Source organism: Dendrobates tinctorius, unplaced genomic scaffold (genome assembly GCF_039654945.1).
Source record: "Dendrobates tinctorius isolate UK_male_01 unplaced genomic scaffold, ASM3965494v1 ptg000633l, whole genome shotgun sequence".
NCBI classification, from domain to species: domain Eukaryota; kingdom Metazoa; phylum Chordata; class Amphibia; order Anura; family Dendrobatidae; genus Dendrobates; species Dendrobates tinctorius.
The window spans coordinates 148,150-164,819 of record NW_027362285.1 but is presented as its reverse complement, the minus strand read 5'-3'; the positions used below and the strand labels follow the sequence as shown (position 1 = coordinate 164,819).

At 43.5% G+C, this 16,670-nt stretch overlaps 1 protein-coding gene across 4 annotated transcripts in view; it reads left to right on the top strand.

Moving 5' to 3' along the window:
- Positions 1-316: 316 nt before the first annotated feature.
- LOC141079193 (E3 SUMO-protein ligase ZNF451-like) overlaps positions 317-16,670 on the top strand; it is a 104,651-nt gene continuing 88,297 nt past the window's right edge. For all 4 annotated transcript variants that reach the window (XR_012228204.1, XM_073565285.1, XM_073565284.1 and 1 more), the window contains exons 1-3: positions 317-494; positions 11,769-11,895; positions 14,962-15,115. Coding sequence is in view for 3 of the 4 variants with exons in the window: in XM_073565285.1 (XP_073421386.1) it covers positions 439-494; positions 11,769-11,895; positions 14,962-15,115 (337 nt within the window). In the remaining variant the exon portion in view is untranslated. The remainder of the gene's footprint in view (positions 495-11,768; positions 11,896-14,961; positions 15,116-16,670) is intronic.

Below are 16,670 nucleotides of genomic sequence, written 5' to 3'. Positions count from 1 at the left end.
AACAGAAGAGCATTGAAATATTGCCAAGAAAAAGGTTTACAAGCAGTAAAAACAAAAAAAAAATCTAAGTTGATAATTGAGATGAGCAATTGACCGGTGTCCAGTCTGTTCCTCTTCACTTCTGCGCCGGTCTTTCTGAGTATCTCTCATGAGCCGGTGATGCCATGTAAGTAGTAGTCTTTGTAGTTGGCGCCTGAGCGGCCCAGGATGCCCGGTGCAGTAGTGAAGGCAACTGCCAGGACGACTGGACTGGACCAAGCTGCACAAACTTTATTGCTCACCTCTTTTCACCAGTTTTCCTTTTAGTGTGATGCATTTGACGTATTTTATGTTTATACTCCAGGCCTTAAACCCGGCAGCGTTTCCGCCAGCCGCCGACCGTTGTCTAGATCCCATGAAACCAACCCCGTGAGGAGTCAGCGAATCACATGTCCTGTTATGAACTGTGACCGGAGGTTTGACAATGGACAACTGCTGTTAGGTCACCTGAAACGGTAAGATGTCCTCCAGCATGACCTCTATCACTTCTTCATTTATTCACAGGGTTACCTCGTGGGTTTCTGTCCTAATCCTTGTTTGCTCTGGTGAAGGAAACCATGGATATTTTCATTCTTGTTTGCTATTATTAGGTAGTGTTCAGTAGAGATGAGCAAGTATGCTCGAGTTCCCTCTTATTCGGCAAGCTATAGCGCTTATTGAATAAGCTACAGAGGGAACCTGACTTCTTGGATCGCACAGGCCGATCAGCTGATCGGTGCCACTGCTGCATGTGTCGCGGCTGTATCACTGTCACATCACATGCATGAAGAGCCCAACACACAGGTACCTGTCCCTACTCATGATAATAAGATCAGACAGTATTCAGATCTGGCCATATTCTTCCTTGAATTCTTGGTCCAATTCCTATGCTCACATGCCAATTATAGGCGATTTTGGTGGTTCACTTGTGTGCTATGACAGATCTGTCTATGAAACTGTACTCAAGCTGCAATGCACTGTCCTGACCCATTTCTATCATGGCGAAATGTGAAGGCAATCTGTCAGCAAGTTTTGCTATGTAATCCAAGAGCAGCGTTTTTTGGGGCACAGACCCAGATTCCAGCAATGCCACTTACTAGGCTGTTTATTGCAGTTTCAATAAAGTTATTTTTCAGCAGAGAAATATCACTACAGGACTAGTTGTCGCATGGCATGTAGTCCTCCTGATTGGCCGCTTTCTGCCTATGCAGTGTACAAAGCTGCAAATCAGTGGTGTGAGTGGCATTATACCAGCGTAGCATTCAGAGAACTGCTAGATCTGCAGCACAGAAAAAAGGGATTTTATCAAAACTGCAGTAGGCAGCCCAGTAATGATACATCACTGGAATCAAGGTCTCTGCCTCTACAGCATGCTGTTTTCGGATTACAACGCAAACACCTGCTGTCAGATTTTCTATATCTATAGCATTTTGAAAAAGGTAGGGAGGGATCCAGCGGTAGGCGAGGGTAGTTACAAAATAGCTTTACGTCAAAATATTTAAAAATGTTGGAAACAAATATTGTCTGGCACTATACACACAGAGGCACAGATCAATGTGTTTCAACGCTAGTCTTCCTCATGATCTGCTGTCAGAGTTTCTAAACCTTTTGTATAGCATTTAGTTTTAGTTTTTTTTATTTTTAATTGGACCCGCCTCTCCTTGTTCGCGTAAAGGAAATGAACTACGTTGCTGATGCCTCGGTTATTTTTCCTAAGACCAGTTTTGGCAGGGTATATGTGTATGTGTGTGTGGGTATATGTGTATGTGTGTGTGTGTGTGTGTGTATGTGTATATATATATATATATATATAATACACATTCCAAATTATTATGCAAATGATATTTTTCTCTGATTTTCCTAAATGGTCGGTGCAAATGACAGTCAGTCTAATAAAATTCATCACCCGTTAGAGTATACATCAAATTTTATTGAAGGAACCTCCCAATGATAACAGTATAATCTCCAAAATGAATAAAAACTTAAAATGCACTGTTCCAAATTATTAGGCACAGTAGAATTTTTAAACATTTGATATGTTTTAAAGAGCTGAAAATGCTCATTTGTGGAATTTGCAGCATATTAGGAGGTCACATTCACTGAACAAAAAAGGTATTTACCTCCAAAACATCCTAACAGGCCAAGTTACATGTTCTTTGATATCACCTTCACAATTCTTGCATCCATTGAACTTGTGAGTTTTTGGAGCGTTTCTGCTTGTATTTCTTTGCAAGAAGAAGCTGCTGTTTTGATGTGAACTGCCTCCCACCCTCATAGATCTTTTGCTTGATGATACTCCAAAGGTTGTCTATAGGGTTGAGGTCAGGGGAAGATGGTGGCCACACCATGAGTTTATCTCCTTTTTTGCCCATAGCAGCCAATGACTCAGAGGTATTCCGTGCAGCATGAGATGGTGCATTGTCATGCATGAAGATGATTTTGCTCCTGAAGGTGTTTCTGCTTTTTATACCATGGAAAAGAGTTGTCAGAAACTATATACTTTGCAGAGGTCATTTTCACACTTCAGGAACCTTAAAGGGCCCTACCAGCTGTTTCCCCATGATTCTGGCCCAAAACATGACTTCTCCACCTCCTTGCTGACGTCACAGCCTTGTTGGGACATGGTGGCCATCCACCAACCATCCACTACTCCATCCATCTGGACCATCCAGGGTTGCTCGACACTCATCAGTAAACAAGACTATTTGAAAATTAGTCGTCTTGTATGTCTGGGCCCACTGCAACCGTTTCTGCTTGTGAGCACTGTTTAGGGGTGGCCGAATAGTAGGTTTATGCACCACAGGAAGCCTTTGAAGGATTCTACACCTTGAGGTTCGAGGGACTCCAGAGGCAACAGCAGCTTCAAATATCTGTTTGCTGGTTTGTAATGGCTTTTTAGCAGCTCCTCTCTTAATCCGATGGACGTGCCTGGCAGAAACCTTCCTTATTCTGCCTTTATCAGCACAAACTGCTGTGCTGATAACAGCACAAACTGCTGATAAATAAACTGGAGAAGTGGGCAGCAACTAACAGAATGGTTTTTAACAGGGAGAAATGCAAAGTACTACATCTGGGCAATAAAAATGAAAAAAGCATATATAGAATGGGAGGAATAGGGCTAAGTGACAGCACATGTGAAAAAGACTTGGGTATACTAATAGATCACAGACTGAATATGAGTCAACAGTGTGATGCAGCAGCAAAAAAGGCAAATGCAATTCTAGGATGTATTAACAGAAGCATACAGTCTAGATCACGTGAAGTCATTATTTCCCTCTACTCCTCTTTGGTCAGACCTCATCTGGAATATTGTGTCCAGTTTTGGGCACCACATTTTAAAAAAGACATCATCAAACTGGAGCAAGTTCAGAAAAGAGCGACCAAAATGGTTACCGGTCTGCAAACCCTGTCTTATGAGGAAAGGTTGCAGGATTTGGGAATGTTTAGTTTGCAAAAGAGAAGACTGAGAGGAGACTTAATAGCTGTCTACAAATATCTAAAGGGCTGTCACATTGTAGAAGGATCAACTTTATTCTCATTTGCACAAGGAAAGACTAGAAGCAATGGGATGAAACTGAATGGGAGGAGACACAGATTAGATATTAGAAAAAACTTTTTGACAGAGTGATCAATGAGTGGAACAGGCTGCCACGAGAAGTGGTGAGTTCTCCTTCAATGGAAGTCTTCAAACAGAGGCTGGACAGACATCTGACTGGGATGATTTAGCGAATCCTGCTTTGAGCAGGGGGTTGGACCAGATGGCCCAGGAGGTCCCTTCCAACTCTACGATTCTATGAAACACGTCTGTGCTCAGAATTAGCCACAAATCTGAGCACAATGTACAAACAGTACGATGATCACGCTTGAGTTTTCGGGAAATAGCTAATGTTTCCATGCCTTGACCAAAGCATTGCACTATTTGATGCTTTTCAGCAGCAGAGAGATCCTTTTTCTTTCCCATGTTACTTGAAAACTCTTGCCTACTTAATAGTGTGGAACATCCAGCCTTCCTTTTATTGGTCTCACATGGCAAACTAATTATCACAGGTATCTGAGATTGATTTCGGTGATCCAAAGAACCCTGAGGCACAATACCGTCAATGAGTTTCATTGAAAAAAAAAAAAAAAAACGCTATGACACTTAAAACCAATTTGCATAATAATTTGGAACATCGTGTATTTTCATGAATCTGTAAATTGTAGATTCATACTGAAGGCATCAAAACTATGAATTAATGCAAGAAAGCGGATGGCACCGCTGTTACCGTGCTAAGGTCCGTGGCTGGCAGCAGGCGGAGAGCTCACATCCAGGACTCCCGGGTGCTTGACCTCGTAGCAAGACGAATGTAGTTTTCAAGAGAAAAAGGTCGCACTCTGCGGGATAATGATGAATGTTTATTGACACTGAATTACATGTCACGTCGGAGATGTGTAGGAGAGTGTGTCAAATGGCTGACTACGGCCGTTTCACGCTACTCAAGCGCTTCCACGGGTCCCGTGGAAGCGCTCGAGTAGCGTGAAACGGCCGTAGTCAGCCATTTGACACACTCTCCTGCACATCTCCGACGTGACATGTAATTCAGTGTCAATAAACATTCATCATTATCCCGCAGAGTGCGACCTTTTTTCTCTTGAAAACTATGAATTAACACATGTGGAATTATATAATTAACAAAAAAGTGTGAAACAACTGAAAATACTGTATGTCTTACATTCTAGGTTCTTCAAAGTAGCCACTTTTTGCTTTGATTAGTGCTTTGCACACTCTTGGCCTTCTCTTGATGAGCTTCAAGAGGTAGTCACCAGAAATGGTTTTCACTTCACAGGTGTGCCCTGTCAGGTTTAATAAGTGGGATTTCTTGCCTTATAAATGGGGTTGGGACCATCAGTTGTGTTGTTCAGAAGTCTGGTGGATACACAGCTGATAGTCCTACTGAATAGGCTGTTAGAATTTGTATTAGGGCAAGAAAAAAGCAGCTAAGTAAAGAAAAATGAGTGGCCTTCATTACTTTAAGAAATGAAGGTCAGTCAGTCCGAAAAATTGGGGAAACTTTGAAAGTGCCCCCAAATGCAGTGGCAAAAACCATCAAGCACTACAAAGAAACTGGCTCACATGAGGACCGGCCCAGGAACGGAAGACCAAGGGTCTCCTCTGCTGCAGAGGATAAGTTCATCCGAGTCACCAACCTCAGAAATCGCAGGTTAACAGCAGCTCAGAATAGAGACCAGGTCAATGCCACACAGGGTTCTAGCAGCAGACAAATCTCTACGACAACTGTTGAGACTTTGTGCAGCAGGCCTTCATGGTAAAATAGCTGCTAGGAAACCACTGCTAAGGACAGGCAACAAGCAGAAGAGACTTGTTTGGCTAAAGAACACAAGGAATGGACATTAGACCAGTGGAAATCTGTGCTTTGGTCTGATGAGTCCAAATTTGAGATCTTTGGTTCCAATCACCGTGGCTTTGTGCGACACAGAAAAGATGAACGGATGGACTCTACATGCCTGGTTCCCACCGTGAAGCATGGTGGAGGAGGTGTGATGGTGTGGGGGTGCATTGCTGGTGACACTGTTGGGGATTTATTCAAAATTGATGGCATACTGAACCAGCATAACTACCACAGCATCTTGCAGTGGTATGCTATTCCATCCGGTTTGCATTTAGTTGGACCATCCTTTATTTTTCAACAGGACAATGACCCCAAACACACCTTCAGGCTCTGTAAGGGCTATTTGACCAAGAAAGAGAGTGATGGGGTGCTACGCCAGATGACCTGGCCTCCACAGTCGCCAGACCTGAACCCAATCGAAATGGTTTGGGGTGAGCTGGATCGCAGAGAGTGAAGGCAAAAGGGCCAACAAGTGCTAAGCATCTCTGGGAACTTCTTCTAGACTATTGGAAGACCATTTCCGGTGACTACCTCTTGAAGCTCATCAAGAAAATGCCAAGAGTGTGCAAAGCAGTAATCAAAGCAAAAGGTGGCTACTTTGAAGAACCTAGAATATAAGACATATTTTCAGTTGTTTCACACATTTTTTGTTAATTATATAATTCCACATGTGTTAATTCATAGTTTTGATGCCTTCAGAGTGAATCTACAATTTTCATAGTCATGAAAATAAAGAAAACTCTTTGAATGAGAAGGTGTGTCCAAACTTCTGGATTTGTACTGTGTATGTGTATATATATTTATATATATTATAATTTATTTTATTTTTTTTTCCGAGTAGATGGCAGATATGCCTTGCCCCCTTATCCCTGTCCTGCTATGCGTGGCTCCCAGGTCCCATAGTTGTATGCATGGCTCACCCCCTCCTTTCCTGGTGTGCATGCTTCAGGAAAAAAAAACAAAAAAACATAATACTCACCCTCCTCCAGTGTGCCATCCAGGCGCAGCACTTTGTTCCAGCTTACCATAACGCTTCTTTTGCTGAGCGATCAAGTGTCACCGCTCATTAAAGTAATGAATATGTGCTCCACGCCTATAGGAGTGGAGATGTGTGCATATTTAATGAGCGGTGCCTCGTGATCGCTCTCCACAGGAAGAGCTGCCGGCGTTGGGAACAACGGAGATGCAGCGACGACGTGAGGGGGGGGAGGAATATGAGGTCTTCTGGAAGCTGGCGGCTGCAGCTGTAACTGCTATAGGAGAAATGAATATTCATTTCTCTTTAGCAGCAGCACAGTTACAACTTCCGGCTAACTGCCGCTGATCTGTCGCTCCCCCTCCGGCTTTCTGGACAATGACTCTCGTATAAGCCGAGGGCAGAGGAGAGCACCAACAGGCTCTAAGCAGAGTAGAAAGAGAAGTGGGAGGCTTAGCTGCATAACTGAGCAACAAGACAAGTACGTTAGAGTCTGTAGTTTGAGAAATCGATGCCTCACAGGTCCTCAACTGGCAGCTTCATTAATTGGTACACGCAAAACGCCAGTGTCAACGTTTAAAGTGTTATGGACAGACAAATCGAAGTTTGAGGTGTTTGGATCACAGAGAAGGGCATTTGTGAGATGCAAAACAACTTAAAAGATGTTGGAAGAGTGCCTGACTCCATCTGTCGAGCATGGTGGAGGTAATGTGATGGTCTGGGGTTGCTTTGGTTCTGGTAAAGTGGGAGATTTGTACAAAGTAAAAGGGATTTTTAATAAGTAAGGCTATCGCTCCATTTTGCAACACCATGCCATACCCTGTGGACAGCGCTTGATTGGAGCTCATTTCATCCTATAATAGGACAATGACCCAAAGCACACCTCCAAATTATGCAAGAACTATTTGGGAAGAAGCAGGCAGCTGGTATTCTATCTGTAATGGAGTGGCCAGTGCAGTCACCAGATCTCAACCCCATTGAGCTGTTGTGGGAGCAGCTTGACTGTATGGTACGCAAAAAGTGCCCATCAAGCCTAACCAACTTGTGGGAGGGGCTTCTGGAAGCATGGGGTGAAATTTCTCCAGATTACCTCAGCAAATTAACTGCTAGAATGCCAAAGGTCTGCAGCGCTGTAATTGCTGCAAAGGGAGCATTCTTTGACGAACGCAAAATTTGAAGGAGAAAATTGTTTCAAATAAACTTTTTTTCGAACCTTGTCTGTCTGGACTAGATTTTAAATTCTTTTGGCAACACATTTGATTAATAAAAGTATGACTTTTCATGGAAAACACAATTGTCTGGGTGACCCCAAACTTTTGAACAGTAGTGTGTGTGTATGTGTGTAATATATATATATATATATATATATAATGTACTTTAAGTAGAATGAGGCGTACTCTGGTTGGAATTCAACTGACACAGGAATGGAATGACTTGTGTTTTGAAACTGTTAAACTGTAAAGCTCTGCGGATTATGTTGGCGCTATATAAATAATGATTATTATTATTAATGGCTGTCAGACATTTAGAGAAGCTGATTTATTTATACGAGGGGCGATCCAAAAGTAATGATAATCAATAGTAAACACAATGAATATAGTCAAAAAATATTTTTATTTTTCTACATAGTCTCCTAACAAGTCTATACATTTAGTCCATCTCTTTTCTAAACTTAGAATTCCCTTCGAAAAAAATTCTTGATCTTGACCCTCAAAAAACTCCCCAACAGCGGTTATCACGTCGCTATTGTCGTCAAATTTCTTGCCTTGGATGTGTTCCTTGAGCCGAGGAAAGAGAAAAAAGTCACTGGGGGCTAGATCTGGCGAATGGGGGGGTGTTCCACCAGTTCAATGCCCGCTTCTTGAATGGTAGCCATGGCAACTGCAGCTTTGTGAGCCGGTGCGTTATCTTGGTGAAACAGCACTCCAGCCCGCAGTTTGCCGCGCCTTTTCTCCTTGATAGCCTCCCGCAATCTTCTTATTTGTTCTGCATAGTAGGAGCCCGTAATACTGGCTCCCTTCTCCAAATAGCCCACCATAATAATTCCTTCAGCATCCCAAAAACGGACGCCATAACCTTCCCTGCTGAGCTTGACACTTTGAATTTCTTCGGCGTCGGTTCGTCGGCTCGTTTTCATGTCATCGATTGTTTAGTTTCGGGATCAAAGTGGTGGATCCAGGTCTCATCCATGGTCAAAAAACGTGACAAAAAATTCTCCTTGTCTGCTTGGAACTTTTCGAGATTTGCTATTGAAATGTCAACTCGTTTCTTCTTTTGCTCGTCGGTTAACATTTTTGGCACCCAACGCGCGGAGACCTTTCTCATATGCAATTCTTTTGCAAGGATTCTTTGAATACTGCCATATGAGATCCCTGTGACCTCAGCTACATGCCTGATAGTCACTCTTCGATCTGCCAACACAACTTCAACTTTTTTCACGTTTTCTTCATTGAGGGACGTGGATGGGCGTCCTTCGCGATGTTCATCTTCCGTCAATGTTCTTCCCAGCTAAAATTTCTTGGCCCAGCGTGCAACTGTGGAATATGGAGAAGAGTCCCCCCAATGTTTCCACCAAGTCGCTGTGTATGTCTTTGGTAGACATTTTTTTCAAGCAGAGGTATTTGATGACAGCTTTGAGCTCGTTTTTTCCATTTTGATCACTCCTTGGCAGTTCATATTCAAATGAATGTAGCTCCCGGGAATCGTGGCCTATTTAAGTGATTTTTTTTTTTTTCCTGGACTAGTGGTTACCTAACAGAGAAGAAAACATTTTATTTTAATTTTTGTGTGCAATAGAAATAACTGATTATCATTACTTTTGGATCGCCCCTCGTATATATTCTAGTTTCACACTAGCGTTTGGAGGCGCAGCGCACGCTCGGCGTGAAGCTCCGCCTCCTGCAGTCAACTCCACCTATGGGCGCATGCCGCTGCATGCGACCTGCGTACCCTATCTTTAGCATTGGGTACGCAGGCCGTATGCAGGTATGCTTTTGGCGGCGTATGCGTCACATTGACAGTGCGCCGGGCGCACCAAAGTGCAACACAGTGCATTTGGCGCAGGTTAGCGCACCGTCAAAAGGATACATGCGCCGACAAAAGCATACCTGCGCACGGCCTGCGTACCCAATGCTAAAGATAGGGTACGCAGGTCGCATGCAGCGTCATGCGACGATAGGCGGAGCTGACCGGAGGAGGCGCGGCAGGGGGCAGAGCTTCACGCCAAGCGTGCGCTGCGCCTCCAAACGCTAGTGTGAGACTAGCCTAACTGTGGTTAGTTATAGAAAATTATGATTATCCTCCATCCCATCGTCCAGTGCCCATATACCCATCATACATATCTTCTATCCCTTAGTCCAGTGCCCATTTACCTTCACACATCCTCCATCTCATAGTACCATGCCCATATACCCATCACACATATCCTCCATCCCATAGTCCAGTGTCCATATACCCATCCCACATCTTCCATCCCATAGTTCCGTGCCCATAAACCCATTATGGCAGCGCAGCAGACTGTATCACACAGGATAGGATTAGATACACAGCTCAGCAACTGGATGAGCCAAAGGAGGACATTTTCTTTCCAAGAATTCCACTCATTCCATCTGATTTGCCTTTTCATTTTAAACTCATCCAGTTTCCTCTTCGACTGGCATTTGCAATGTCCATTAACAATGCTCAGGGACAGTCGTTGAAAGTGGTAGGTATCGATTTGCAATCTCAATGTTTTTCTCATGGTTAACTTTACGTGGCCTGTTCAAGAGTTGAAACTGCCAAAAATCTGTTCCTCTTTGCACCGAAAGGAAAACCCAAAAATGTTTATCAAAAGGCTCTTGAATGAGTTGAAAATAAAATGCTATCAATACTTAGGTAATCGTTTAGTTAATTTGTGCTGGAAGCCCAGGTTGCTTTGATAGCAGCAGCCTTCAGCTTGTTTGGAGATGGAAATTTCATTCTCCAGCAGAGCTTGGCACCTGTCCACACTGCCAAAAGTACCAATACCTGCTTTAAAAACAGTATCACTGTGCTTGATTAGCCAGGAAACTCGCCTGGCCTTATCCTCATAGAGAATCTCTGGGGTTTTGTCAAGAGGAAGATTAGAGACCTTAGACCTAACAATGCAAATGAGCTGAAGAATGCTATCAAAGCAACCTGGGCTTCCATAACACCTCAGCATTGCCTCAGACTGATCGCCTACATGCCACGTTGCATTGATGCAGTAACTGATGCAGAAGGAGCCCCGACCAAGTATTGAGTGCATTTACTGAACATACATTTCAGGAGGTTAACATTTCGGATTTTAAAATCATTTTTCAAGGTGGTGTTATGAAGTATTTTACTGAGATAATAACATTTGGGTTTTCATTGGCTGTAAGCCATAATCATCAACATTATCAAAAACACGTAAAATAGATCACTGTTTGTAATGACCCTATATGAGTTTCACTTTTTATATTGAAGAACTGAAATAAACTAACTTTTTGATATTCTAATTTTGTGAGATGCACCTGTATGTGTGTGTATGTATTTTATATATATATATATATATATATATATATATATATATATATATATATATATAGAGAGAGAGAGAGATGTAGATATATGTATAATGTGTATGTATGGTATGTATATGTAGATATATAGTGTGTGTGTGTGTGTGTGTGTATATACACACACACACACACACACACACACACACACACACACACACACACACACACACACTATAATTGTGTTGTGAGAGGTAAAATTTTAAAGGGGCTCTTTTAGAAACTTTTTGTTTCGAAGGCTACTTTCACACATCAGGTTTTTTCTGACAGGCAGGATCCGGCGTAAATTTTGGACAACTGAAAAAATGGACCCGTTTTTCTGCTGAATCCGTCTAGCAGGTGTATCTTGTTTCCTGGGGGCTGGCCAATTGGATCTGAGCATGCGCAGACTTAAAAAACTGGATCCGTCTTTCCGGAACCGACGCATTTTGGAGCCCATAGGCTTCCATTATGGCAAAAAACGGGAAGCGCCGCTGTTCGTTTTTTTTTTTTGCCGCAGACAAAAAAAAGTTACTAGAGATGTCTTTTCCAGAAGCCGGAATGAAACATTTAGCCGGATCCAGCGAAAACTGGAAGAAACGGAAGGCCATGCGGCATGATCCGGCAATAATACAATTCAATGAGAGAAAACTGGATCTGGCAGCAGCTTTCGCAGGATCCGTTTTTTTTTTTTTAGCAAATAGCCGGATCCTGCCTGTCGGAAAAAACCTGATGTGTGAAAGTAGCCTAAAGGAACCTCACACACAATGTGAATGTAGCCCAATTATAAGGGAATTGGGCGTAATTTGCCATGCGTCGTTCATTAACCATTACCATATTTTTCCCAAGGTTCGACCATTCTCCCTGCGACCCCTCCATTGCTCTCCATGGTGTGTGTGACAACTCTTATGCCTGTCTTCTGTGTCTCAAGCGATTTGGAAGCATAGAAGCGTATGATGATCATATTGCAGAAAAGGTTCGTTTTATCACACAAAAGGAAATCCTCAGTTTTGTAGATTGGACTAACGTTTTCTTTTTGATAAAAAAAACTGTGCTCCTAAAAGTAATATAAACCTTTTATTGCTTAAAACCTGTTCAGATGGCAATACTTAGGAAAGACACTTCGCAATATGCGAATGTGATCGACCCACTTTACAGCTCCGTGTGCTTGTCACTGTTCAGCCACTTGATGCCATCATGCATTCTAGGTACCACGAATGGATTGCCCTCTATCTGCTTAAATTACAGAATTCCTATATAATGCAGTATTCTAAGGAGCTTAGCTGAGATCAACTATCAGTTGCCCTGAACAATCACATGCCTTAAAGAAGCTTTACCATCAAAGTTTTTATCCTCTTAATATATTGCAATCATCATATTATATCGCACTGTGTGTTTACAATTGCTCATTTTGCTTTTCTACCCAGTTAATTCTTCTCTTTTCTCTGCTGTATGTGGAAACAGGAAGTCTCTTGTCCCTGCATGGGCTCCTAAAGTAACTGCTCACTCCTGATTTTGCAGTGATGACTCATGCAGGAAAGATACTTCCTGTTCCTGCATAGAGCTTAGAAGGTTTCAGCTAGTTAGTTTTTAACCCCTTCATGACTTTCGACGTATTTGTCATTGGTCGTGTCCCTGCATTCCATACGGACACCGGTCCTGAGCCCTCTTGTTTTCAGGCACATGACGGCTGATTTGATCAGCTGTTGTGTGCCTCTAACAGCCTTGATGGAATCGTGATCCACCTGCAGCTGTTAAATGCCACCGTCAGTCTCTAACAGCGGCATTTAATATGGCTGTGCTGGAAGCATGTCACCAAGTCTGACCAGTGGTGCTCACTACACCTGGGGTCTGCAGGAGACCCTGTGGTTGTCATTGCTGATGTGCTATGAGTACCGCCCCTTGGCTGGTGTTAGTTACAGATGAGCATTTCTGCTACACATAGCAGGGCTGAAGCCCTGCTATGTGTAGCTCAACAGATCAGAAGATTGGAGCTTAAAGTCTCCAAAGGATACTACTGAAGCACATGGAAAAAAATTGTTATTTATTGGCGTCAGTTATTTATTCTGACATAAATTTTCAGTTTGTTTTGACAAGCATTAGTAATATGGCACAGATACAGGGTTTCCCCTTGTTCTATGAACTGTGAATAGGACAGATTATTAAAGGGAATCTTTCACCTCATTTTTCCCTTATGAGATGCGGCCACCGCCATCAGGGGCTTATCTACACCATTCTGTAATGCTGTAGGTAAACACCCGATGTAACCTGAAAGATAAGAAAAGCGAGTTATATTATACTCACCGGGGGGGCGGTCCGGATCCAGCGCCTCCCATCTAGCGATGACATCCTCCTCGCTTCTGTCACGACTCCTGCGCAGGTGTACTTCTCTGTGCCGGACCTCTCTGACATTTCCCGGCGCATGCACACTGCAGTACTCTGCTCTGCCCTCAACAGGGCAGAGAATTACACCTTCACAGGAATCTCGACAGAAACGAGGACGTCATCACTAGAAGGTAGGCGCCGGACCCGGACAGCCCCCCCGGGTGAGTATAATCTAACTCGTTTTCTCTTTCAGGTTTCATCAGGGGCTTATCTACAGCATTACAGAATGCTGTAGATAAGCCCCTGATGGCTGTGGCCACATCTTATAGGCCAAAAATGAGGTGACAGGTTCTCTTTAACAGGATTTTGGAGGCTCAACAGAAATTTCTGCAGTGTAATCCCCTTTTACGACCTATAACGTGTATAAACATTTCATAGGTCATGTATTCCTTTTTGGTGCAGTCTCGTCCGCCATGTCCACGTCTTTTCCAGCTCCATGTCCAGCTTTTGACAGCTGATTTGATCCTCTGTCATGTGCCCCTAACAACTGCAGGTGTAATCATGATGCACCCACAGCTGTTAACTAGTTAAATGCGGCTGTCAATTTCTGACAGTGAAATTTAACTCGCACTTTCCAGAAGCATGTCACTAATGTCACCCATTGGTCGCTGTGTCACATAATCGTGGGGTGCTGATTGGTTGGCATGACTACCAGGGGTCTGCATTGTGCTTGACATTGTGGATCTGCGTTCAGAAACGGCCAATTTGTCAAGATAGAGAAGGAAAGAATCTGATTGGTAAACACCATAATGAGAAAAAAAAATCAAAATGTCAGTTACGTTTTTTTTTTTTTCTGTTGCCGCAGAATTGCTGTAAAATATAGTAACAGATGATCAAAACATTGTATCTACCCAAAAATTGGATCAGTAAAAATGTCAGCTCAGCACGCAAAAATTATAAAAATATAAATGCTACAGGTCTCGGAAAATGGCTTTTTATTTTTTTACTCCCCCTCCCCCCCTCAAACTTTTGGATTTCTTTTTTTTTTCACCACATAAATAAATTAACGAACCTAGACATGTTTGGTATTTGAGAACTCATTATGACCTGGAGAATCATAATGGCAGGTCAGTTTTAGCATATAGAGAACATGGTTAGAAAAATAAAAACCATTGTGGAATTGCACTTTTTTTTTTGCAGTTTCACTGCACTTGGAGTTTTTGTTCCTGTTTTCCAGTACACTATATGGTAGAAGCGATGGTGTCGTTCAAAAGTACAACTTGTCCTGTAAAAAGCAAGATCTCGTACGGCCGTGTTGATAAGGAAATAAAATAGTTATGGCTCTGAGATGAAGGGAAGCCAGAAACAGAAAATCTCAAGATCATGAAGGGGTTAGGAGACTGCCGACTGCCCAGTCGTGACAGTGATTTTCCTCCAATCTTTGCAGTTATTTAAATTAGCGCTATTGAGAGAAGCTGATGAGTCTAGTTGGCACATGACCACCACTATGCACAGTGTGACCGCTCTCATTCTGGAGGTAGAAGGGAATAGCGTTAATGGAAATGGATGAGAATCTAGTTTGTGACTTCCTACCCGTGCTGGATAAGGAGCCGAAACTGGACAGTGTGTGTATAAATGATCTCTTTACCTTTCCATTGATAACTAGTGAGTGGGCTTACTTCTTGAAGTGCTGTATTCACATTTACTTTTCTTCTAGGCAAAATTGGCTGATGGCCATGAAACCCGCCTACCCTCGCTGCATATCCAAAGCTTTGCCTGTCCGAGCTGTTTTCTGCTGTTTTTCCAAATGGATGAATGCCTTAAACACATGTTTGCGAAGAGTCACTTCAAGCGAGCAATTGTCATAAAAGGTGTGCTGCCACGATATCACATTTCACCATCACAGCTGGACGCCCATGGAAATGTTCATATTGTATTGTAATGTTCAATGCAAAGCTCATTGTATATGAAAGGAATGATTACAAGGCAGAGGCTGCCCCATGGGTCGCACCCCGTCACTAAGCACACCGCTGAGAAGTGCGCCCTTCATAGAATTGACAGGGACTTCTAGAGACAGTGAATATACTTTTGTACATTATATCCATACAGGTGGGCTTCCCAAAGGTCAGATCATTTAAGGCTCTGTCGGATCTCCAGACACTTCTGTGGTAGCAAATCTTATATTTTCCATAAGGCTCTGTTAAAAAAATAGCAAATATGAAGCAGAACGATCTCGCCCAGATGTCAGAGCTGTGTGAGCGCACAGGGAAATATCACAGCACACTAGAGGCGTAGCTAGGGTTTTGGTTCGGGTGGGGCGAAACTTCTGAGTGGGCCCCTAACCAGAGAACCTCAGCAGATGACCGCGCTGTTGGCAAAAATATATACATATATATTCCATTATTGCGGCGTCAGCGCAGCCCCCCAGTACTGACAAGTTCCTCCACGGTTCCGTCACAATCTCCTCCCGAAATTACCTCATTTCCAGTCAGCTTCCAGCACGTCAATTCCGGTGGAACGTCACCTGCAAATTTTAAAGTGCTCCTCGGGGCTCTGCCGTGTACTCCTGTGTCCGCGGGAAAAGTAAGCTCCCGGTCAGGGCAGACTCTCAAAATCGAGATGGTTGGGAGGTGTGAATGCTCGCCACCATACACCTTGTACACGCATAGCTCCGCACACCTCATACACACGGATCCGCTTTCTATGCCTCGTACAAACATGGTTCTGCTCCGTACACACATGCGACTCTGCTCCGTACAGCTTGTACAGACGCGGCCACGCTCTGTACACCTTGTACACACATAGCTCCACTCCGTAAACCTTGTACACATGCGGCTTTGCTCCATGCACCCTGTAAACCCCTCCTGACCCCACACATAAACTTTCCCTCAACTAGCACAGCAGAGTCCTGCATATAATGAGGGTCCTGATCATGTGACCCCTGACTCCTGCCATCCTGTGACAGAGAAGAGAACATAACGGCTGAGTAGTGAGATGATCGATACTCCCTGCTCTGCCGCAGGTAGTTACAGCAGCGTAGCCCGGCTGGGCCCCCTCAGAGCCCGGGGCCACTGCCCCCCTCCGGTAGCTACGCTACTGCAGCACACGCTTCTGTGCTTCTCAGCATTCTGCATCCTGCGTATGCTGGCAGAGCTGTGTGAGCGTCCCGTACGCTGTGCACACGGGGATGGAGAGGTTGGGCAACGCTTATGATGATCGGTATTGAGCATGCTCGGCCAGCTGATCAGCCACTGGCAGGACGGAATGGAATAACGCTAGGAGGCACACTCCAGAGGATGAAAGCTTTGGTTTTGTCATTTACAATTATTTAAAATGATTCTCTAGTCAAAAATAGCATTTATTTTGACATTTTCTGCTTGGTTAAATGTATTCTTTATGGTGGCTCAACCCCTTTAACAGGGCATT